Source organism: Vombatus ursinus, unplaced genomic scaffold (assembly GCF_900497805.2).
Source record: "Vombatus ursinus unplaced genomic scaffold, bare-nosed wombat genome assembly UNPS02014832.1, whole genome shotgun sequence".
Classification (NCBI taxonomy): Eukaryota; Metazoa; Chordata; class Mammalia; order Diprotodontia; family Vombatidae; genus Vombatus; species Vombatus ursinus.
In genome coordinates this window covers 47,192,414-47,216,471 of record NW_020954610.1, presented here as the reverse complement: position 1 = coordinate 47,216,471, position 24,058 = coordinate 47,192,414, and the positions used below count along the sequence as shown (strand labels likewise).

Here is a 24,058-nt window from a genome sequence, read left to right as displayed (position 1 = left end):
AGGTGTGAAACCTTAGCCTTTAGGTTTTCCTGGCATTGAGCCTAAAGGAATCCATGGATGATGATGGAATCGCCACACCAGGCACCATTCTACTGCCCGAGTTAGAGGGGCTGAGGAATAAAGATTAAGGAAAGGAACGGAACTTGGATGTCCCAATAAAGCTGGAACAGGATAGAGGCTGGAAGGTACTAGTAAGGGAAGCATCTTCAATCACTGTTCTTTGAGTTTCTTGCTTCCCTGTCCTGCTATATATCTCTTAATATTGATCTTCACCCCTTATAATCAATTGTACTGGGTACATTTCATGGGAAAGGTGCATAATGGGTAAGAAGAAAAAGTCACAGGGAATTTTTTTGGTGCCAGGAGTCAGAGTCAGTTTATAGAATCAAAGAATTTAGAGCTGAAAATAAACTTTGGAGCCTGAATATGTGAAGGGAAAGATACACTAATACAACTTGGACATCAACCAACCCAACTTCTCACCCAATCAGAAATCTCCTCCAGAACATCCTTGGCATAAGATCATCTAACTGATAGATGGAGAGCAGCCAAAAAAAGCACAGGAGCACATACTTGTAAGAGATTAGAAAAAGGCAAGAAGTCAATAATAAATTTCAAAAAGATGTGCTGAAGGGAAAGCAACTTGTGGAGGTCAAAATAGACAAACAGCCCCAAATCCAGGCATACAGGAAATTGAGATTAAGACATTGCCAATCAAAGCACTAAGACTGAAACCAAGATGAAGGCTCCAACCAAGAGTTTCCAATGTTTTTTATTTACTTTGCAAAGATATGCTTTAGTGGATGGGTAAGGGCAGCCTAGAACCCTTGGTTACTTACTTGGTTGGATCAAAAGGATAGGGTTGAGAGGCCTAACATGACAACAAATGTCTGGGCATTCCAGTACATATCCTCTTCCAATCTGGGCCTATATCCTCAGAGTTATTTTCCAGCCCAATCTGCCCACTCCTTGGCTCACAATTTCTCAAGACTAGACCACTGTAATATAGTATGTCCTGACTCCCTGACATGTGGCCACTGTCAGGGCTTCTGTAATCCCTGGGCATCCTATAACTGAATCTCCATTCTTCCTCAGGACTAATGTCAGAAATACGAAGAAAACTCAATAAAAGAATAGCTAGATGGTAAGAGAAATGCTAAATCTAGGCCCATGATTTCAAAATAAGGCAAGTGGTGAAACAAATCATTCATCTCTAGTCTTGTTGACTTTGCTTAGGAAACAAGCTTGTTGGTATTGAATCCCCAGTAGAGTAGAAGAATCAACAGACCAGCAGTCAAGAGAACTGGTATCCAGCCACTGCTATGCTACCAATTAACTGTGTGATTCTAAATAAGGCATGTCTCTTCTTGGGCCTCAAATTTCTCAACTACATAAATGAGAGTTAGAATAGAGGATCTCCAAATTTCTTTCCCCCTGTAACTTTCTATGAGTAAGCATTCACTGTTGATTTTTCAATTGGGATATATTTTGCTTTTTAAAAGCCTGATGATTTTAACTTAAGGAAAATTAACACACATTTTATAGCAATTAATGAAAAGAAACATTAAAGATGCTTAATTCTTTTAGCATAAAAATATCATCAGCCATTTAACATTTATTTTGAATTCTTGGAGGAACAATAATTGGTCATTAGAACGTTGCCTGTGAATGCTAGTAGTGACAACTGCAATCATGTTAAGGGGGGGAAAGATATTTTGAAAAATGCACTGATTGTCAAATTTAAAAGATCTATAGGCATTCAGACTAAATTTGCATGTAGTTTGGACATCTTGAAAATAAAGTGTCATGGTCTAGATTCATTATCCAATTTCTTTTCATTCCCAGAGCAGAAGAGAGTCTAGAGAGAGAAAAAAGTCAGGGAGGCAGACATAGAGTAAACAGAATACTTACACTTAGTACAATTATGAAATACCTACCTGTTCACTTAGTTGCGCACATATACATATACATACACATACAACTGAATGCATTTCCATCAAAAGTGGAAGGCTATAAAAGTTACAGTCAAAGAAAGGAAAACTGTGACTGCTTCTCTATGTGGACAAAAGACAAAAATATAGGAGGGGGCAGAAGGTATTTGTGAACTAGAAAGGAAGAGAGAGGGAGGTAAATAACTCAAAAGTAACATGAGATTTTATAAATGAATCATCAAAGTCCTTCAGCTGAGGCCCAGGCAACATTGTTCACATGCTATGGAAACAGCCTTAGGAAGAACTGGGAAGCAGTTTAGAAATATCAGTGGAAAACGTATACAAAACCATGTAAGTACTCCATTGTAACAGACCTTTTGGATCTAAGGAAGAGAGGCAGCTCCTGCTCACAGAGAGCTTACCCAATTATAATATATGGTTATCAAAACAAAGTATACAATAGAGATACATGCCAGCTTGTGATATAGACACTCGGTCCAGAATAAGAAAACCCAAGGCATCTTTAAATATATCAATCACAAGTAAGCAGGTTTTATGAATTCATGGGTTTTCACAATTCCCTTAGTCCCCAAGTACTACACTGAGTCACTGACCTTTTCTGTCTTCACACCACAGTTCATGTGTTGGAGGGAATGGGAGTAGTCTAAACAGACTCTCTAATATCACTTAACCTCGGTATGCTTCAGTTTCCTCAACTATAAAATGGGGATAATAATAGCACCTACCTCCCAGGGTTATTGTAAGGATCAAATGAGATAAAATTTGTTAAGTGTTTAGTACAGTGCCTGACACATAACAGGTGCTAGGTAAATGCTAATTGCTATCAATATTATCAATGGGAAACAGAAAGTTTTTTCATTGGAGGAAAAAATGGCAGAAATCAGAGAAGACTCAGTTTTTGTCTTTCTAAATTTTGCAACCAAAGGTAGATCTAGATGGGGAGGATTTTCTAGCTCCTTCCACTTATGATATCCATGATCCAAAAAAGAGAAAAATGTATTTCTTAGTCAGCAAGCATAAAAGGAATTAAATTCCTGGAGTCATTATGGGATAGAAAACGACCGATGTTTGTAGGTTTGCTTTTTTTATGTGTGCTTGGTTTTGTTTTGTTTTGTTTGACTGAGTTGAATGAGCAAAAAAGATAAGGAAGGAAGAGGTCAAAGGGCAAGGAAAGTTTAGAGACAGAAGGGTAATGGGAGACAGAAAGAGCTCAAGGCTGTTTGAAAGCTAGCAGAAATACCTCAACTGAAAAGAACTTCTCAAATAAGTCTATAATTAAAATCTTGGGAGGCTGTAAAAATCTACAGTTTCAAAAAAAATACTATCTTACTTTCATGACAATGTATATATTATTTTGGAAACAGTAAGTTTCCTTGGGTGATTGATTCTCAGTTCACTTAAAGTATACTCTTGATTTGCCCAGCAATAAGAAGATGGGACTACAAACCTTACCAATTTTTCTCCCAAAGTCTTAGTTTCTTATTCAAAAACCAAGTACTCTCAAAGTAACAGCTCCTTCCCTGGGGACATATACATATACATTTTTTCATTTCGGTATTCATCCATTGTAGAAAGCAGAGAGGCCAATGCAGAATAGCAGTTTTAGTTCTACAGACTCAAGAACAAGGCACCCCAAAGTCACACTTTCAAAGTATACCAAACATCTCCTTTTTCTTACAATGCAATAAGCTATTAAAAACTCTTCTGAGGTAGGAGACAGATCTCAGAAAAGAAGTTAAAATGTACTTTTCTCCAACATTCAAAAGGCACATTCTTAAATGCAATCAATACTTCTTTTCCATGTCAGGATTTACAAATAAGATTTTCTTTTATGCAATCTAGTCCAATATCTATACTCCAAAGATAATGTCAATTTAATAACAAAGTATTTGCCACCATGGGAAAAAAACAAACAAACCATTTTTAGATAAAGAGTATTAAGAAATTAGATAGATTGTGGAGTTTCAGGTCCACATTACAGAAAACAGGTATACATTATTGGATTTCAGCCAATCTACCAGCTCAGCTTTTCACTGAGATTTCTTGAGAATAATCTATAACCACTGACCTCTTCTGTTTTCATGTCTTAGTCTATCTTCTAGCAGTGTGAAATAATGTTCTATTAGATTGTAAATTTCATTCTTCATCCTGTAAATGGGGATAGGACAGAGGAAGATGGAGTAGAGGCAGGACCAGATTTAGACAGTGAACCAAAAATCAGGCTAGTATCCTAGTGTCCTCCTGTGAGATATTCATAGCTGAAGAATCTGATCTCTGGATCTTTTGTCTTTAAAGGCTTGTCAGATGGCTGAGAAGGTCCTATCCTTCCTCTGTAAAGACAGCACTAGAGATACACATGACAACATTCTCTGTGAGGTTTTGCTATAGTACAGCATCACAAAATAAGATTAAATCTCCATCCACAGTCCTTGTTCAAATTATGCTCCATATTTTCATTTTAAGAGATAATGACTATTTCATAAAACAGTTTCTGAAGAACCCTTAGTTAGAGAGATACTTTGTGAAAGTTACAAGATACTAAATGTTGCTGGAGCAACTTAGCAGAAACACTGTTAGCTGATTAAGCACTATATATACGCATACATATATATGTGTGTGTATGTATATCTCTGTGTGTGTATGTGTGTGTATAAAACAAATCATGCCAAGTCACAGATCAAAAGGGAAGTTGACCCTCTCATGCTTTCAGAGTAGAGTTGAAAATTACTTCTTCCTGACTGAGGAACAACATCCATGGGAGTTTTGACACTTTCAATGCAGATCCTTTCCTTTTTGATCCATAAAAGAAAAATAAAGGAGATATTAAAAACAGGAAACCAGAGAGAAGATGTTGTCTCTGCATGATTCTCTGACAATTTTCCTTCTGGTTAGTGGAAGGGGAGACTAGAAAATAGTATTTTGGAAGCATTCTGACACTGAACCAAGCTGAAGGTTGAAGACCAACTATTACATAGGGGTTCTGACTCCTGGTAATGATTAAGCAGTATAACTTAAGTAGAAACAAACCAGTGAGGATATATGTACAATAACAGGTTTAGAACAAGGAGGTAAATAATAAAAATTAATGAAAAATATGAAATTTTGCCTCAAATTGATTATTTTCAGTTTCCCCCAGTAAAATAGAAGCTTACTAAGGACAAGATTATTTTCATTTTTGTCTTTCGATCCACAACAACAAGTATGGTGTCTGGTAAACAGTAAAAAAAGTATTAGTGAAGAATTTTTAAAATTTTGTTTAATTGTTGACCATGTACTACTGCAACATCCTCAAACTGCAGGTTCAGTTTACTTGAACTTCAAATAAATGTTATTTAAAGGTTGAAACTACACACCCATAGTTATAAAGTGACTGCAAACTGTATTCCTGAGCTTAGCATTATGCTTGCTTGACACACAGCAGACATTTGATAACTGCTTGTTGACTTAACTTGAGATAAGGATGTATTTACAAAGCTCCATCTATATTTTCCCATTCAATACTCCATGTGGTGAACTGTATTTATTTGCAAAGTAGTAATGGCCATAGACTAAAGGTAACTAACTCGTGCTCATGCCTATGCTAAGAGAGAATTGCAACTGAACTAAATAATCATCAACACCTACACTAACAATGAATCACTTCCGTATATAAAAAGTATAGTCTCAGTGACAAGCAAAATAAAAGTCCATTTCCTTAAGGAATCTATCAATAATCAAGCTTTTATTAGGTACCTATTATGGTAACCAGGCATGGTGCTAAATGCTAAGTATGCAGATGAAAAGAAAAGAAAAGAAAAGAATAGAAAAGAAAAGAAAGGAAAGGAAAAAAGAAAGGAAAAGAAAAAAGAAAAGAAGCAACTTGCCAAAGCTTGTGGATGTTAGCTTCTCTCTTTGGAACCTCAGAATAGTCACTAACGTTTCAGTTTATCAGTGAAAAGCAGACAATAGAAATGGTTTTTCACTGGCAATCTATTCTGTTCAAGATCAACATTTACTCTACATCAATAGTATATTTTTAATGATGTCACAACAGACAGATAAAAGCCTGTTACTACTATACAGTTGGTAAAGACATCTACCATAAGAGATCAAAGATCTCTATTATAGATCTAAATACAAGCAGCTTTGTTGATGCTTATTAAAATGATTTTAAAAGTCTGATACATTGTGTTGGAACAAGGATAGGTCCCCGATGTTCCCCTAAGGCTAAACATTTGTTTAATCCATTCAACACAACCAGAGGGAAAAAAAAAAGGAAAAGAGAAAAGAAAGGAAAAGAAAAAAGAAAAGAAGCAACTTGCCAAAGCTTGTGGACGTTAGCTTCTCTCTTTGGAACCTCAAAATAGTCACTAACGTTTCAGTTTATCAGTGAAAAGCAGACAATAGCAATGGTTTTTCACTGGCAATCTATTTTTTTTAAATCATACTTTTCCATTTTTCCCTTTCTGACATAAAAATGGAAAAGTATGATTTAAAAAAAAAACATATTTCCATTAGTTCTTTGCTGAACTTTGGTAAAGCTAGCAATTCCACATGAACAGACACCTTGGCAAATAGTATCCCACTGTGGTCTTACTATGTATATATAAACTTCCTGAATAAAGAGAAGTAAAACTATATGTTTATAACTTCCCGAGATTTAGATTTATAGATTTCCTTTTTCTGTTGATGGCAACATCCTTCTTTCCATCTCCCATACTCAAAACCTATTATTTTGATACCTTCTTCTCCTTTATCTCCAGCTCCTCTCCCAGTTTCCAAGTTCTGTTTTACTTCCATATCGACCCTATTTGATCCCTTCTCTCCAGTCAAACTATTACTCACTCTAGTTCAGGGCCTCATTAGCCCTCAACTGGATTATTATAATGGTCCACTAATTCTCTCTCACCCTTTTTTCAATCCGCTTTTCACATAACTGCTAAAATAGTCTTTCTAATAATCAGGTCTACCTATGTTACTTCCCTGTTTAAAAATGTCCCATGTTTCCCTTTCACTTTGAGGAAAGAAAAAAAAAAATCTTAGAGTTACATTTAAGGACTTCAGCAAACTGGCTTCAACCTACTATTCCTGTTCCCGCTTTATTATAAGTTATTCCCTTTCATGGACTCTCCATTCAAGCCTACTATGCAGCTTTGCCTAATGTCATTGTGTGCATTTGTGTAGACTCCATGGAATATATTACCTACATACCTGTACTATATCCATATCCTATCATATCCTCTTTTTCCTTCAGCACCTAGCTCAGATACTATCTGATACAGGAAGCCTTTTTTGATCCCCCAGAGCTAAAAGTGATCTATGCCTCCTGAAACTGTCCTAAAGCAACTTGGATCTCTCCTGCATTCTAGTTTATTCTACTTTGTAAACAAAATTTATTTGTATAAGCATCTTATCTCTCTATTAGAGGATAGCTCTAGAATACCAGGGTCCATGTCATTTTTCATGTCTGAAGCGTCTGTTTCTGGCACAATACCTTTTACACAGCAGGGAATTTAAAAAATGTTGGTTAAATGAATTGGATAGATATCTTTATATTTTCATGATTACTTATTCTATAAGCAAAGGCCAAGTGATTACAGGAACATCTTTCCCATTGTCCTCATCTTTCTCATTCCCCTCCCACCGGAATCTTGAACTTTGCTCTCAGAACCTGGGCTCTGAAAGGTGAGCTTTCAACTTATCTTGGCCAAAACCAGGCCTCCATGTAGCTTCCAGGCCATTTCCTAACCCATACCACTGAGTCCAAGTTTTCAGGTCCCCTTTAAATGTTATCTTCCCCCCCAAACATAAACTCCTTGAGGGCAGGGGCTTTCCTCTTTTCTTATATTTGATTCATGATGCTTAGCACAGCATCTGACACTCAACAAGTTCTTAAATGCTTTATTATTCATTAATTCATTTATTCTAAGAATAGGTAAAGAGCTATCATAAATAAACTAGGGGAGCTTGGAAAAATTTACTTGTTAGATCTACGGATAAGGGAAGAGTTTATGACCAAACAAGAGATGGAGAACATCATGTAAAGTAAAATGGATAATTCTGATTATATGAAATTTTAAAAAAAAGCTTTAGCACACACACACACAAAATTAATGTAGCTAAAATTAGAAGGAAAACAGGAAACCAGGGAAAAAATGTAAAGCAAATTTCTCTGATAAAGGCCTCATTTCTCAAATATATAAGGAACTGAACCAAATTTACAAAAATAAAAGCCATTCCTCAGTTGATAGTCAAAGAATATGATCAGGCAGTTTTCAGAAGAAGAAATCAAAGTTATCAATGAGCATAAGATCTAAAATCACTTCCTATTAAAGAAATACAGATTTTAAAAACTCTGAGATACCACTTGATACCTACTGGATTGGCTAACACAACAGAAATGGAAAATGACAAATGCTGGAGGGGAAGGAAAAAAATTGGGACATTAATGCATTGTTGGTAGAATTATGAACTAGGCTAATCATTCTGAAGAACCATTTGAAACTATCAAAGAGCTATAGAACTGTGAATACCATTTAACCCAGCAATACCAATACTAGATTTGTATCCCAAAGAGATCAAAGAAAAGGAAAAAGGACTTATCTGTACAAAAATATTTATAGCAGATCTTTTGTGGTGGCAAAGAATTGGAAATTAAGGGGAGGTCAATCAATTGAGGGAATAACTGAAAAGTCATGGTATATGATTGTGATGGAGTACTACTGTGCTACAAGAAATAATGAGCAGAATGTTTTCAGAAAAACCTGGGAAGATCAAATGAATTTATATAAGCAAAGTGAAGTGAGTAGAACCAGGAGAACACTATACACAGTAACAACAATATCATAAGGATGGTCCACTGTGAAAGACTTAGCTACTCTGATCAAAACAATGATCCCAGACAATTCCAAAGGACCCATGATGAAAAATGCTATCCACCTCCAGAGAGAGAACTTATGAACTCAGAATGCATATTGAATCATACTGTTTTTTTACTTTAAACATTTTTCTTATTTTTTGTCTGTATTTTTGGAGAGGCAGTGCAATATAATGCTAAAGAGGGTCAACTTTGGAGTCAGGAAGACCAAGATTTAAGTTTTACCTCTGCCACAAACTAGCTGTATGAGTAAATAACTGAACCTGTCAGTGCTCAGGCCACCCTCCAAGACTATGTCATCAAGTCAACAAGCATTTATTAGTGGTTATTATATGGCATGGAGTGTGATAAGCTAGATATACAGAGAAAGGCAAAAAACCAAAGACCTCAAGGAAGCTACATCCTAATGGGGAAGACAATATTCAAAGAAGAAAAAGGCCATTTTGGTCAGAGTTAAGGCTTTAGAGAAATTTTGAAATCTTCAGAGGAAAAGGGCTATAGGTATGAAATGGTAAGGAACATGGTGACTTGCTAAGAACTGATTATTGGGACCCACATAGAGAGGTAAACAGTAAAAGAAGAAATGGAACCCATGATGATGATAATGACTTTGATAATAAATTACAGTTACTGCTAAGAAAAAGTTGCAATCCAGAGGGAGATAAAGGTATCAAAGTAACCTTAAAGGTAGAATGTCCATTTATGGGATCGCCCCCACATTATGGTAGGAAACTATGGGCAAAGGCATTGGAACAGAGAGATGTCATAAAAAAGTAATAGACAGAATTATATTTGTATATATCATAGGCAAGAAAAGTGCAAAAGTTTGTGTGGAATGTGGGAAATTAAGAAAGCTTGTGATCCCTGTTCCTGAGCCAAAGCCAAGTCATGTCAAACAAACAAACAAACAAAAAATCTTAGGTGTATCTTTGGAATTCTTGTTCATTAAGTTTTCTTCAATCTCAACCTTCTGTAAGATGTGGTAGAGGGAAACTGTGACGAAAATCCTTATCTGAGGGCTAATAAGGATGAGGGAGGAGGGAACAGGCATACAGAACTGAGATTAGATTACTTCTTGGGCAGAGATCCTAAGTAAATTTATATTCTAGATTCAGTTGTCTCAAAATCCCAAGGGCTTTTAGAATTCATTTCTGTCTGAATGTTTTGGAAGCTTCTCAAATTTTATAAGTGTTATTTAGCAAACTATGATTCGTGATCAACAAGAAGACAAACATTAGTGTAAAATGTTTACCACAATCACGTAGGATGTCCTAAAAAGAATCCCAGAATTTCAGAGTTGAAAGGGGCCTCAGAGGCCATCTAGGTCAACCTGGACCTTAACAAGAAGCCAGTCTACCATAGATCCAACCAGCAAGCATTAGGATGAAGGACCCAAATGAGAGACAGCTCATTACTTCCGGAGGCAGGCAATTTTACTTTTGGAGAGTTCTTAATTGCTAGTAATTTTTTCCCTTCCTATTATGCCTAAATCTTCCTCTTTGCAATTTACACCTATTTCTCCTAGTTCTGCTCTCTAGAGCAAAGCAGAACAAGTCTAATCTATCTTCTACATTACAGTCCTTCAGACATTGGAAGGTAGTGACTACATCTCTCCTAACTCTTTTCCCATTTCAATATCCATATTTCCTTCCATTGCTCTTGAGGTCTTTGGTCACATTGGTTGTCATTTTCTAGATGCCCCCCAGATTATAAATGTCCTTCAAAAACTGTGCTGCCCAGAACTAAATATAATACTCAAGATGTGGTCTGACAAACTACAGTGTGAATGTCTCCTTCTTCTTTCTGGAAACTGCCTATCATAATGCAAGCTAAGATCACATTGATTACCATTTTTGCCTGCCAGATCACACCACCGGCTCATATTGAAATTACAGTCCACTAAAATCCCCAGATTTCCTTTAGATACACTATCTAGCCTTGCCTCCCTCATCTTGTATTTAAGAAGTTGATTTTTGAGTGAACTTTTATGTGTATTCCTATTAATTTTCATCTTATTAGATTCCAACCTAGCCTTTTAGTCTCTTGAGAGATCTCTCAGTTTTGTGTCTCTGAAATTTTAATAAATCTGTCATCTGTGCACTTGGGTGTTGAGCTGGCCCTGTCTATTCCTGGAGTTTCAAGTGAATTTCCCAGCCCTCTCTCCCTATGTAGTGATCTATCTAGTGCTGGCTCTGTTCCCTGTTTCAGCTCCAATACTCAGGGCTGAGATCAGAATGACTTCACATAACACTGGGACATTCCCACTAAGAGCTTCTGCAGGCTTCAGGTCCCATTTACTAATGATCAAGCAAGCTTCCAAACCTACTGATGTGACTCCATTCAGAGCTCCTGTAGGCTTGTAGGCTGTTTTTTGGAGCTTGCACTAGTTTTTACCTCCCTACCATGCCCCTTTTCCAAGAACTCACAGGCTTTTGGCTACCTTCTTGTGAAGTCTTGAATTGGATGGCATAATTATTGTTATTTTCATTTGGTCTCCTTTATCACTGCTCCATTTGCTGTCCTTGTAGATCCAACAGGATTTCTCATGTTGTCATTTTAACCAGAACTCAATTCTTAAAGACTTTTTCACCTCTGATGGACTTACTTTCCCTGTAGAATTTTTGTCCATGGGATCTCATCTAACCTTTCTGTGAACCCTGCAAAATCTGCTCTCCCAATATGTATGCAGCATGTCAGACAACACACAGCTGTCCTCTGCTCCCTAAATATATATTCTAAGTTGGAGTGGTTACAGACTCCCAAGGTACCCATTATATCTCCTTTAGTAATTAGTTCTGGTTGATGACATGGATCTCTAAACTCAAAGAGTGATAAAAGAGGCTGAAGTCAAATGCTATACCTGAGGCCTTCAGCTATTAAAAAAAGCAAAGGGAGGTCTCCAAGTGCTTTGGGTTCATCCTCTAAGAAAGATTTATGAGAAGACATGGATTAGAATCATGCAGGATACAGAAGCCTGGAAGGGTGGTGATCGGTACCAGGAGAGGGAGCACCTATACTGATAAGGTCCAAGATCCATCAAAGTACTCTCTACACGGATGACTCCTGTCATTGTAGTGTGACCTACTCTGGGACCCACTCTGGCTAATATTTTAAAAAAGATCTTCTCAGTGAACAATGGGAAGAAAGATTCTGCATAAGCTTTAAAAAGGCTTCAGAAATACAAGAATCTTAGACTATGAAAATTATTAAGGACACTTTTGAGCAAAATAGAGAAAGATATGGCTGGAGGTATTTGTCTTGAATCCTCTCATTATTTCATTAAAATTTCTTCCTTTGTTTTGTTGAAACTTTTCATTAAATTATTAGGTACTGTGCTCTCTATGATCAATTAAGGAAATATGTAAATATAATTATGAAAGCAACATTTGCTATACTTGCATTGCCTGGTGAAAGTATGTAGCATACTCAGCAGGGGAAAAGCTGAGTGCATCAGAGACCTAAGCTATATACTAGGCTACCTGTTAAATCTGCATGATACAGAAGCAGCCATAGGTTCACCTGCTTCTGATGAAGAGGACTCAGAAGGTGTAAATACTTTAAGTTTTCATACTTGAAATCCAAATGCAAAGTAAAACTGAAACGGATATCAAACATGAATCTATTCAATATAATCCAGCAAACATTTTTAATGCCTAACATATTTCAAGTACTGGGCTACAAAGATAGATGTGACTGAATATTTCTTCAAGAAGCTTACAAAGTTATAAAATATGTGTACAAACAGCTATGATACGAGATAGAGAGAGATGAGTATAACAGAAAGATCTATGCAAAGTACTAAGAATTCATTTTTTAAACTTTTTTAAATTTTGAATTCCAAAATCTCTCCTTCCCTCTAGCCCCTCCCCTACCCATTGAGAAGACAAATAATGTGATACCCACTATACGTGTGAAGTCATGCAAAACATATTTCTACATTGGCCATGTGGCAAAAAGAAAAAAAATGCAAGAAAAATAAAGTGAAAAACAATATACTTTGATCTGTACTCAGTTCATCAGTTATCACTCTGGAGGTGAATAGCATCTTTCATCATGAGTCCTTTGGAGTTCTCTTGGATCACTGTCTTGATCAAAGTAACAAAGTCTTTCACAATTGATCATCTTTATATCATTGCTCTGACTGTGTACAATGTTCTCCTGGTTCCACTCATTTCACTTTACATAAGTTCATATAAGTTTTCCTAAGTTTTTGTGAAACCAATCCCCTCATCATTTTTTACAGCACAATAAGTTTCATCACAATCACATACTACAACTTGTTCAGCCATTCCCCAATTAATGGGCATCCCCTCAGTTTCCAGTTCTTTGCCCCCACAAAAAAAACTGCTATAAATATTTTCGTACAAACAGGTCCTTTTCCTTTTTCTTTGATCTCTTTGGATACAGACCTCAAAGTACTAAGAATTCTGAGGAGTGGCATGGAATAGGTGATCACTACAGAAAGCTTCATGGGAGAAGAGGTAGGCCTTGAAGAAATCAACCAATCAGCATGTGTTGAGTCTCCATTATAGGCCTTCCAGGCAAGTGGTGTCTTCCTTTTAGGCCTTATAAGGATGAGAACCAGTGCAAAAGCTAAGATAGGAGACAGAATGTCATATATGAAGGACAGCATGTAAGCTGGTGGGGCTATAACAGAAGAGAGAACATGAAGCAGATTACGTAATAAGCCTGGGAAGACAAAATGAAGCCAGACCGCAAACGGCTTTAAATGCCAAAGAGGAGAGTCTGTATTCTATCCTAGAGGCAATGGGGAGTCACTGGATCTTTCTGAACGCACGGGTGGGGAATGATATAGTCAGAACTGTGCTTTAGGAAAATCACTTTGGCAGCTGTATAGAGGTCAAAAGAGAGACAGGAAAGAAGCGGCAGAGAGGTCAATTAAGAAGCTAATGAAATTGTTCAGGTTAAAGTTAATGAGGGCCTGAACTAAAGTAATGGTGCCTATGTGAGAAGAGAGGAGACAGATATGAGAAATACTGCAGAAGACTGACTGGTTGACTGATAGAAGCAGAATTAAATTAGTCTAGAAATTCAGGTTGAAGCCAAATTGTGGAAGGCTTTGAATGCCAGGATAAGTAGTTTATATATAATTTGGTAGGCAGTAGGGAACTTCCGAAACTTCTGAGTAGAGGAATAAAATGATCAGAGCAACAGGGCATCAGGAAGATTGTTCAAGCAATGGTTAAAAGTACTGGCCAATGTGAGGATTAAATAGAAAACTACCGAAGAGAACATGACAGTAGTCTAGGCAAGACTCAATGAGTCCTTAAACTACAGTCAACACAGTGGGGGATAGAAAGGAAAGAATTGGTGAAGGAATATTGGGCAAGTGGGTACAGAACGGGCAGCAGTTGGTAATGAATAACAATAATGACTCACATTTGTAAAGGGCTCTGAGGCTGGCAGAGCACTTTCTGCACCACCTTCCTGAAAGGTAGGTGTTACAATGGTTATCCCCAATTTACAAACTGGATATGGGGTCTAATGGAGGAAGAAGAGTGAAAGGTAACTCATATACTACAGAAAACATGCAATTATTCTACAACTATTTCCATTTGAAACCAAGACGTAATGGCTTCTCCAACTCCTAATCAGCTAAGAAAAAAATAATTGTTTTTCGTGATTAGTAAGATTTAAAAAAAAAATATGACAGAGATAAATAGGAAGATAACTATTTGTAATGCCCTGTTGGTTAAGGAAAGAAAACAAGACTTTTTGGGTCTGTTTCCTTATGCCTTCCATTCCCAGGAGCTACAAGAAGAGCAAAAATAGGCTAGAGGTTTATTGACTGTAATCCACCAAACGTGCCACAGTAGTATAAATACCCAAGCTTGCTAGATATAAGGTTCTTGAGGGGGGTGACAGCAAGAACAAAGATGGATTTCGCCCTAGTTTATCTTATCATAGCAGCACACAAACCAACCAGTGCTGGCTAAAAACGCAACAGAGAAATCAAAGACCCAAATGGGAAATTAAATCCAGAGCTGGATTTAGGACCCCCACGAAACACAAAAGTCACATTCGAAGGGACCCGACACACACAAGAGAGAGATTTGCTAAAGCTTCAATCATATTGATTTTTTTTAAGTTGGAATGGAACCTACCTGGAAAGAAAGATTTATGCCAACTCCTGGAGGTACCATTAGTTTTCACATTTCTGCTTCAAACTCAATTTCATATTTTTCTGCTTAATGAATTCTTTATCTGCCTAGCTACAGACCGACAAAGTACAAAAAGGGAGACATCTACATAAAATAAAAAACAAGTGTCTATGGGGTAAATCTTTCATCTTAGAAAGGAAGACAGAAAGGAATATTTGAGAAAAAACAAAATGCAACGTCCAAAAGTACCACCAACTGACCCCCCCAAAAAATATCCTACTTATACACTCTGGGACCTATTATTAAAAAGGATGGGGAAAGATGTCACTTTCCCAAGCCCCAAAAATATGTTAAGCCAGGACAAATACGTCAAAATTAATGATGTCATTTAATTCTTTTTCCAGAATTTAAATACTGAGTAGGTCTTCTTTACTATACATAATATTCAACAAAGATCCTCTGTTCTCTACAGGGAATGAAGCTAGTGCTGAAAGAGGTGCTTTTCAGAAATCATGGCCACATTTTAAAAAAAAAAAGTAAACTGAGTTTTACTAAGCAAATGTAAATGAAAACAACATACTGAAGTACATCATACACAGAGGAACTGTAGGCAGATAACGATTCCAATTGCCCCTACAAACACTGTCAAATGGAATGTGGGTTTCAGAAAACATTTACTTCTAGATAATCTTAAAAACCATAATATTTGCTTCCAAAAGGTACTCATTTGTTTCAGGGACAAACTAAATACAACCAGAGTTGTCAATAACACAGCATCCTTTGCAGTATACTCTGGTATAACATATGCCAGCACTGATGTTTTTAGGTCATTTCCTTTGCACCACACACAGGTACAGTTTTCAAAAGCAAGTTTTCCAATATGCTTTTAAACACATATTGAGTAGCCTTGTCAATTACTGATCAGACAAGATGATCAGTAATTGTGTTACTGATGTTAGTAACTGTGCTACTGATGCTAGAAAATGGGCAAAAATAATACTACAAAGAAAAAGTGTTGTAACACTTTCCAACCTCAAAAAAGATATCAAAATGTCAAAAGGGCCACTTTTACTACAATAAAAGACATTATTTCTCTTGTTCTCTTAAATCTGGATTGCATGCTCAAAGCTCAGGAAGGATGGACAAAGCTCTAAAAAGCTCTGAATATAGAAAACAGAAGAGAGGTAGCTTTAATGCTATTAAGTGCTGTGGAAACCATCTCCCTGGCAACTACATATTTTCTGTATCCATTTCATTCTGGATCTTACTTTCAAAGGCTGAAAATTCCCAAATATCTTCATGGCAAAGAAAAATAAATAAAAAACATTTGTTTGCTCTTAAAGGTCATGGAAGCCTCTCAGGTAATAGAACATTCTAATTTCATTTTAAAATAGAAGTGTCTGCTTTCTTCTTTCATTTTCCAAGCAACACCTCACTGCTTTCTCATGACCTCAAAGCAGAACTGGAAAACATCCAGACAGGAGAAGATTTGGGTTGTTGTTTGTTTGTTTGTTTTATTTTGTTTTCAGGATTTGGGTAAGAGGAGGAAGAAATGAACGGAAGAGGATATGTGGAAATCTGCTTTCTCTAATTTATTTTTTTTAAACCAGAGCTCAAATTTTCCCAATTTTTATTATATTGATATTGTTGCCTAGCTGAACATGAAAGATAAAATAACTTTCCTCTGCAGATTTCTTTGCCAAAAAAAAATCATTTCTATCAGCAGGATTTCAAATTAGATATATATGCAGCTGCACCTAAACCTGCTATTCACACAATGTGTGCATTCCCTAAAAAAAACCTGCTCCAAAATGCCAAGGATGGTGAGCAATTTAGGAGAGGCATCTTAATTATTAGGTAACTATAGTCATTTATTATTTAATATCCAGGTAAAAAGATATTAGGCATTAAGATTTTTCACATAGTTCATAAAAAATAAGTATAGAACTTTTGAAAGATACCACAGAAAGTATTTGGAAGTTTGGAAAAACCAACTTACAACACAGGGAGTGAAGAATCAACCAATCATAACCAGGATCAACCAATAATTTATCCTCAAAACAAATCAATCCCTAAAGAAACACTATTGTCTCAATGTATCAAAGTGAAAAAAATTTAAGTATACAAGACAATCTAAAAAGTACAAAATATGGAGCAATTCTACTCTACCACCATTACTAGACCTTAGAAAAGAAGCTATGAAGTTTCCATTCATCTCTTCAATCATTAGTCACAATAATGGAAGAACCTGACGTTCTAATGTGTCGTTCCCTTAAAGCCAACAGGAGTATGGTTTCAAGCAAGCTCAGGTGGTGGTAGAATTTTTCTTCCTTAGTCAAAGATTTTTGTCTGAACTATCCGACTGAAAAATTAAAAGACAAACCATTTCCTGCAATGGGTTCTATAGTTTAATATGTACAGTACAGGAGGCTGGAGGACAGAGAAAAGAGAGAAGAAAAAAACCAGGAAATGAAGTGGAGCTGATTTATATGTATTTAATGTTCTGTCTCTAAGACAGAGAGACCATACATGGTAAAAATAAGAAAAACAATAAAACAGTCTTAGAGAAGTTTTGAAGTCTACTTAAGAATAATGGTGCTCACCTGATATACATGGAATGCATTAGCAGCCTTCCCCCGAAGAAAAACAGAGGGAATCCAGACATTTATCAGAGCTCGGTTTGATCTAACCAAAATAAAGAGAGAGAAAATGGTCAAAATGGGTCACTGTCCCTCATTGTTTTAAAAATCATGAAGCTAAACAAATGATTTCACCTTTAACTTGAATCACTGAGAGAAAACAATTTACAACATATGCTTTTATTTAAAACTAAGTAAAAAGCCATTTCAGTCTAATGTGTCAGTCCATAAACTGTCTTCATGGGAAAGTTGGCTTAAAAAGATTTTTTTTTCTCTACTAATGATTAGATCCAAATTATAGCAGAGCAGACGGCATTATAGGCAATGGGAACAATTCAAAATCAACTGTGTCCTAACTATAAAAATAGGATTGCATGGCTGTGAGAGTACCAGACCCTCCTGCTCATTAAAGCTGTTGTAGTGGTAAATGCATTTTCAAGAGTGTTCTCTCCAAAGAGCAGCACATAAAAATTCTCTAACTCTTGCACTTAGAGCACAATTTGAGATGTTTACTATGGAAGTATTTGTGATGCAATGTTCTCTCAACCTCTAGTGTAAAATGCATTTTATTTTAAAGAGGCAAAAACCACTCCAACTAATAGCTATCTCCTGAGGCAGGATTTCATCTAAGCTCAGCTCTAAGGTAGTGACCCCCTCCAGGAAGAAAATAAGACTTATTGATCACACCCCTAATACTCAAAGCACAGCCCTGCATTTTGAAGTCTCCAAATAAGTTTGTACATCGAATGAAATTTCTTTTGTCAAAGTCAGAATAATGGTACAAGTGCCCAGAGTCATCTCCTTTAATTTCCCTATGAAAATATTTCAGGACATAACTAATATAACAAAGATAACTGCAATCAGGAAGATATTCCAGTATATTCTTTAAAGATCCACTTAAAAGTTATAAGTCACTATAAATGATACAGATTTCATGTCAAATAACCTCAATACATATTACTGAATTCCACACCAGTCATGGATTCTATTTTGAGAAACAGCAGCTCCTAGAAGTAAAATACATATAAACGGTTAAAGAGTTTTCATTTGGTCAACATCTCTACAATCACTTGTCACTATAAACTAGACTCTACTTACCAGCTTTTAGGAAACCTCATACCTACAGAACCTGTTCTTTGACTTTAAACTCAGTTTATCTATTGGCCCCTCCCACTTCATCCTATCTAGGATATTAACTATTGCCTGGCTACGTTTAAGTGACTAAGCCTTTGCCAAGAAAACCTCAAATGGGGTCACAAAGAATCAGACATGACTGAAACAAGCCAACAACAAAAACAAAGCCTTATTGCATGGCTAAAACTCAATACTGCCCCAACACCCTTCGACTCTCATTTTTTTAATACTCCATTCTTTTACTCTTACAGTTAGATTACTTCTGTCCTCTCTAACTTCAATATTGCTCCTTTAAGTGCATGCCATAAGAGGTCTGTTGAATAAAGTCTCAGGGCTGTGAATAACTGGCCTATACAAATATATGTCGTCTATCTTCAAGCTGGCTATTTATTGCACTTCCTATGGAATTTGTTTCATACTCTCTACATTTTCCTCAACCCGTCCTCAACCACCACACTATCCTTTACAGATAACAATCCCTCTTAATTTCATTTGCTCTTCTTCATTGGATCTTAATCACACGCCTTCAAAAGTACATAAAAGTCTTCCCTATTGGAGGGGAGAAGAGTTTTATTTTTTTCTACCTCATTTTATTACTTAATTTTCTTCTATTTACTCATAGCTCATCCTTTTGACCATTCTTCTGATCTTTATATACCATTTGATGCAGATAGTAAGTCTTATGATCCACTCCATAATAAAACTCTTCTTTCTGACTCTACAATACCTTGCATTAATTTATGACTGATCCTTTTGGGGATACTTTTCTCTACCTCTAACTACAAGCATTCTCACAGGGTTCACACAGCAATTCTTAGCTCTTTTTCTCCCTCCAATCACTTTCATGACTTCAATTATCTCCCATTTGGATGATGTTCCAATTTATATCTCCATCCCTGACACTTTCCCTAACTAGTTCCACAGCACCAATTTCTCACTTGAAGCACCATCATGCTGAACATATTTAAAAACCAAACTTAACATCTCTGCTTCCCTCTCCCTTCTCCAAACTTTCCTGTATATATATATATATCATAATGATTTCCCTAAAATACTAGTTTCATCATATAACTCCCTGGCTAGAAAACTTTCAACAAGGATGCTCTTATGTTTACATTTTTATTAGTAGAACAATTTTATTGATCATTGGGTCAGAGATTCAGAAAAGAAAGAGAATTTAGATATACCAGATATATAAAATACATATAAAAAGCTTCCATTCTCTATGCATACAAACACAAATCATTCCTTTCTTTCTTCTGTGTTGGAGACTGTGGGGAAGATAAAGAAGTACTATTTGCACATGTTCTCCAGATATCTCAAAATACCATCCCTAGAAATTTTGGAGAAGATATGCTTCTAAAGAAATTTTCATGTAAGTAGCAACAAAATTCAAGGCCAATCCTCTTACACAAAAGAAATTCTCCACAATTCTACTTGTAAACAATAAACTACAGTCTATCACAGGTAATAATGAATGGTTAAAGGATGGTCATTGATGTAGATCAACCAGATACTGATGGGAAATGGTGAAGCTCTTCAGTATCTGGCTATTATTTTTCTTAAATAGATCATGAAACAAAGTCAAAGCTAAGTTTGCTTCTCAAACCAAGCCATGTGAATAAAAAAAAAAAAAGACAAGTGAATCAAGTGAATTTTTTTAGTTCAATGTTTATGTCAACTTTCATCATGATAAAGTTAAGATGGCAATCAGTATAATACAGATTTTTATTTCTAATTCATATACAGAACATGAGTATTTTTATGATCTGATCATTATGCCTAATTGCTCTTTTAGCAAACTCTTTAATATAATTTAAATAGTTCCTTACATCCCACCTATTCTATGAAGAGTACCTAGATTGATCAGAAGGAAAACAACAATTTTTCCCTAATCACACAGATAATGTTTTTCATTTTTGCCACAATTAACTCTAACATTTTAACTTAAAAATATTTACTGAGCACCATTTTTTTATCTAGCAATCTAATGCCTCAATTTGTATGATTAATAAGTCTTGAAAAAAGGTCCAGAGAAATAATGTTATAAATGGGCAATCAACCGAATGATGTTACACCACAGTTTTGCAACCTTTAATGCATTGATGATACTGTTTCAAGTCTTCACAGTCTTCTCCCCATTTCCTACCAGCTGCACTGCCTTTGGAAGCCCCTTCCATCATGCTTTCCTTCCCTAGAAAACTAATCATTGGGAAATCTCATTATCCTGCACGACTTCAATCATCTCACATTTGGATGATATTCCAATCTATATCTTCATCCCTGAAATTTTCCGTAACTAGTTCCATAGCACCAATTTCTCACCTGAAGCACCATCATATCATTTCAAATTCAACAAACCAGCTTGCTGATTGGTCTCCTGCCACAAGTCTCTCCCCACAATAATCCATCCTCCACTCAGCTATCAAATTGATCTACCTAAAGTGAAGATCTGACCATGTCACTCTACCACTAAATAAATTGCAGTGGCTCTCTGTCACCTGCAGGATCAAATATAAAGCCCTCTGTTTGGCATTTGAAACCCTTCATAACCTCCACCCCCCTACATTTCCAGACTTCTTACACCTCATGGTCCTCCATGTACTCTTTGATCCAGTAACACTGGACTCCTTGATGTACCACAAACAAGAAAGTCTATCTCCTGATTTCCATCTCCAGGCATTTTTACTGGCTGTCCTTCATGACTTGAATGCTCTTCCTCTTTATCTCTATCTCTTGGCTTCCCTGGCTTCCTTCAAGTCCCAGCTAAAATTCTGCCTTCTCCAGAAAGGCTCTCCTGATCCCCCTTAATTCTAGAGCCCTCTCATTGTTGATTATTTCCCATTTATACTGTACATAATTTGACCGTATACAGTTGTTTGCATATTGTTTCCCCTATTAGACTACGAGCTCCTTGAAAGCAGGGATTGTCTTTTGCTTATCTTGTATCCCCAACACTTAGTCAAGTACCTGGAACAGAGAAGGGATTTAATAAACGTTTACTGACTAACTGGATTTTGTCTTCTATAAATTACTGCTCTCATTCTTCCTGCAATCCAGCTATTCTCTATGATATCTGGATTGAAAGATATACACATATAGCTTTCTCCCTTCCTCTTTTGAACAGATTACAAAAATCGTGGCAAGTGCATATTTACTAGCCCTGGGCTAGAGATGTAGGGGACTGAACATGAGCTCATCACTCCTACATTCCAAGTCCAAAAGTCAAAATCCCCTTCTCATTCACTAGCTTCTTAACCAGGTGGTCTCTTGCAATTCTACCTCTGTCTTCAATGGTCCTTGCTTTCAGTGGCAGCAGTGAAGAAAACATCACTTGTGCTCCTAAGGATTTCAGTTTCTTCCCCAAGATTTCATATCCCTTAGCAATGCTTTCCAGAAGCCTTCTTACAGTAAGATTTGTTGCCATCATGAAAGGAGTGGCAGGCATCCAGTTTGATCAGTCTTAGTGATTCTCTATGATGATCTGGATACCTGACCCAGGAATACATGAGACCTCTGTGGTGCTAATGTCAGATTGCCAAACAGTTGCCTCAGTCAGTACCCATCAGCAAGGAGGCCCTTATTTCTTCCTCTGATAATAATCTTGCACCTGACATCATTGGTTGAAGAACAAACAGTCGTTTTTGTTTTGTTTCTGTTTTTTCCTGAGAGGGTCCAAAGCCCTTGTCTTTGGGAAGAGTACTGAGCTCCAAACATTCAGTGATTCTTCTCTTTCTCCTCTAACATTTTACTCTCCCACCTCAGAAGTAAAGATACCCATCTGCTTCTTCAGACTTCTTTTCCTCTGAAACTTCTCTTCTATTTTTCAAAAGAACATTTCATTTTTCCCTTATAACTCTATGGAGTAGAGAGTCATTCCTCAAGTCCCTTCCTCTTTGATTCCAGAAGGGAGATCAGCCTGTTCTTTGGATTATAGATGAGTTATTTGACCATGACTAAAGATGAATGCTAAACATTCAAGAAAGACTGCTGCAAAATTCTTCCTGTTCTGTGTATTTCATGGAAGTGAGATGCTCAGGCTTTTGTTATTCTTAATACTACCTCCTTTTACCCAACTCACAAAATAACAAGTAAACTGTTTACCTTTGATATTATAATAGATTTATGATTTCATCAGTTTGTATACTCCTATCACTGATGGGTATCTCAAACTCTTAACAATTTACCTCATGAAATTTTTGTTCACACTTTCCTATAAATTGTCCAAAGAGAATCCACGCAAACTTCATTTAGAATCTACTCAAGGAGGATCTCTCCCCAGTTAGAAGTGATCTCTCCCCTTCCCTATTCTCTCAATCTTGACCTTTTTTATGTATATCCTCATTAGTAATATCATTATTTGTGTTCACATAGATTATAAACTCTTTGAGGAAAGGACCTCACAGATCATGAGGTGGGTGTGCCATTATAACCAGCCCACATTCTGTGCAAATTTATGGGAGGGATTGTGTTATTTTTCATCTCAATATCTTGAGAACCTTCAGGGGTTTTATAGTCTATGTTTAGCACTGCACATATATAATATCTAACATTTGTTTAATTGAATTAGATATCTAAGGTGTTAGAGGCCTTCTTATTTTGTAGTAGAAGGATAACAATGTATCACTTAAACTATTTACCTACTCTCTCTTGTTATCATTACATTACCAGCCCATCTCTTTTTTCTAAACACATATGTGTGTGTTTATAAAAATCAAAATACCAAGACTAGGTTTGTCATATCAAGTGATCAACTTGAGATCTGAACCCTTTTGAGATCTGAACAGCAATTTTTTTTTCTCCTTATGGTATAATGGCTCAGGGATAAACCTGGCATTGGGTGTTAGCCAAATTAAACCATTTCCATTTTAAAGTACATCTTTAAAGTACATCTTAAGTACATTTTAAAGTACATCTTTAAAGTACATCTTAAGATGCTAAAGACTTACATTTCAAAATCTGACAAACTTTGGTCTTCAGATGTTTGACTCAAATCTCCAGGCACCTGCCATCACAAGAGAGAAAGAAAAAGCATAACTGTTATTATGGTGTGTGCATAATGATGGTAGAATTCTTCCTCTGAATGATTCCTGAACATTTTGCTTTAAGAATGCAGCTAAAAAGCTATTACTGAAAAACAATAAAGGGTTTGGGGGATAATGGAGGGGGGCCTGTTCCAGTAATAAAAATATGCCACCAGTGAGAGATCTCAATTATCTTTATGGGGGAGAAAGTCGCTAATCCTATTGAGATAATCATAGGCATGTAAGAGCATGTAATTTTGGAGCTAAAACAGACTAATTAGAATCCTAGATGGAAAGTATCAGATATGTGGATGATAAATACACAGGATAA

The 24,058-nt window shown here is 36.4% G+C and overlaps 1 protein-coding gene across 4 annotated transcripts in view; it reads right to left on the bottom strand.

Moving 5' to 3' along the window:
• The window catches only part of SNX29 (sorting nexin 29), a 636,216-nt gene that overhangs the window by 196,623 nt on the left and 415,535 nt on the right, over positions 1 to 24,058 (bottom strand). For all 4 annotated transcript variants that reach the window (XM_027839088.1, XM_027839089.1, XM_027839091.1 and 1 more), the window contains 2 exons: positions 23,653 to 23,708; positions 17,534 to 17,615 (listed from right to left, as the gene is read on the bottom strand). In XM_027839088.1, coding sequence (XP_027694889.1) covers positions 17,534 to 17,615; positions 23,653 to 23,708 — 138 coding nt within the window. The remainder of the gene's footprint in view (positions 1 to 17,533; positions 17,616 to 23,652; positions 23,709 to 24,058) is intronic.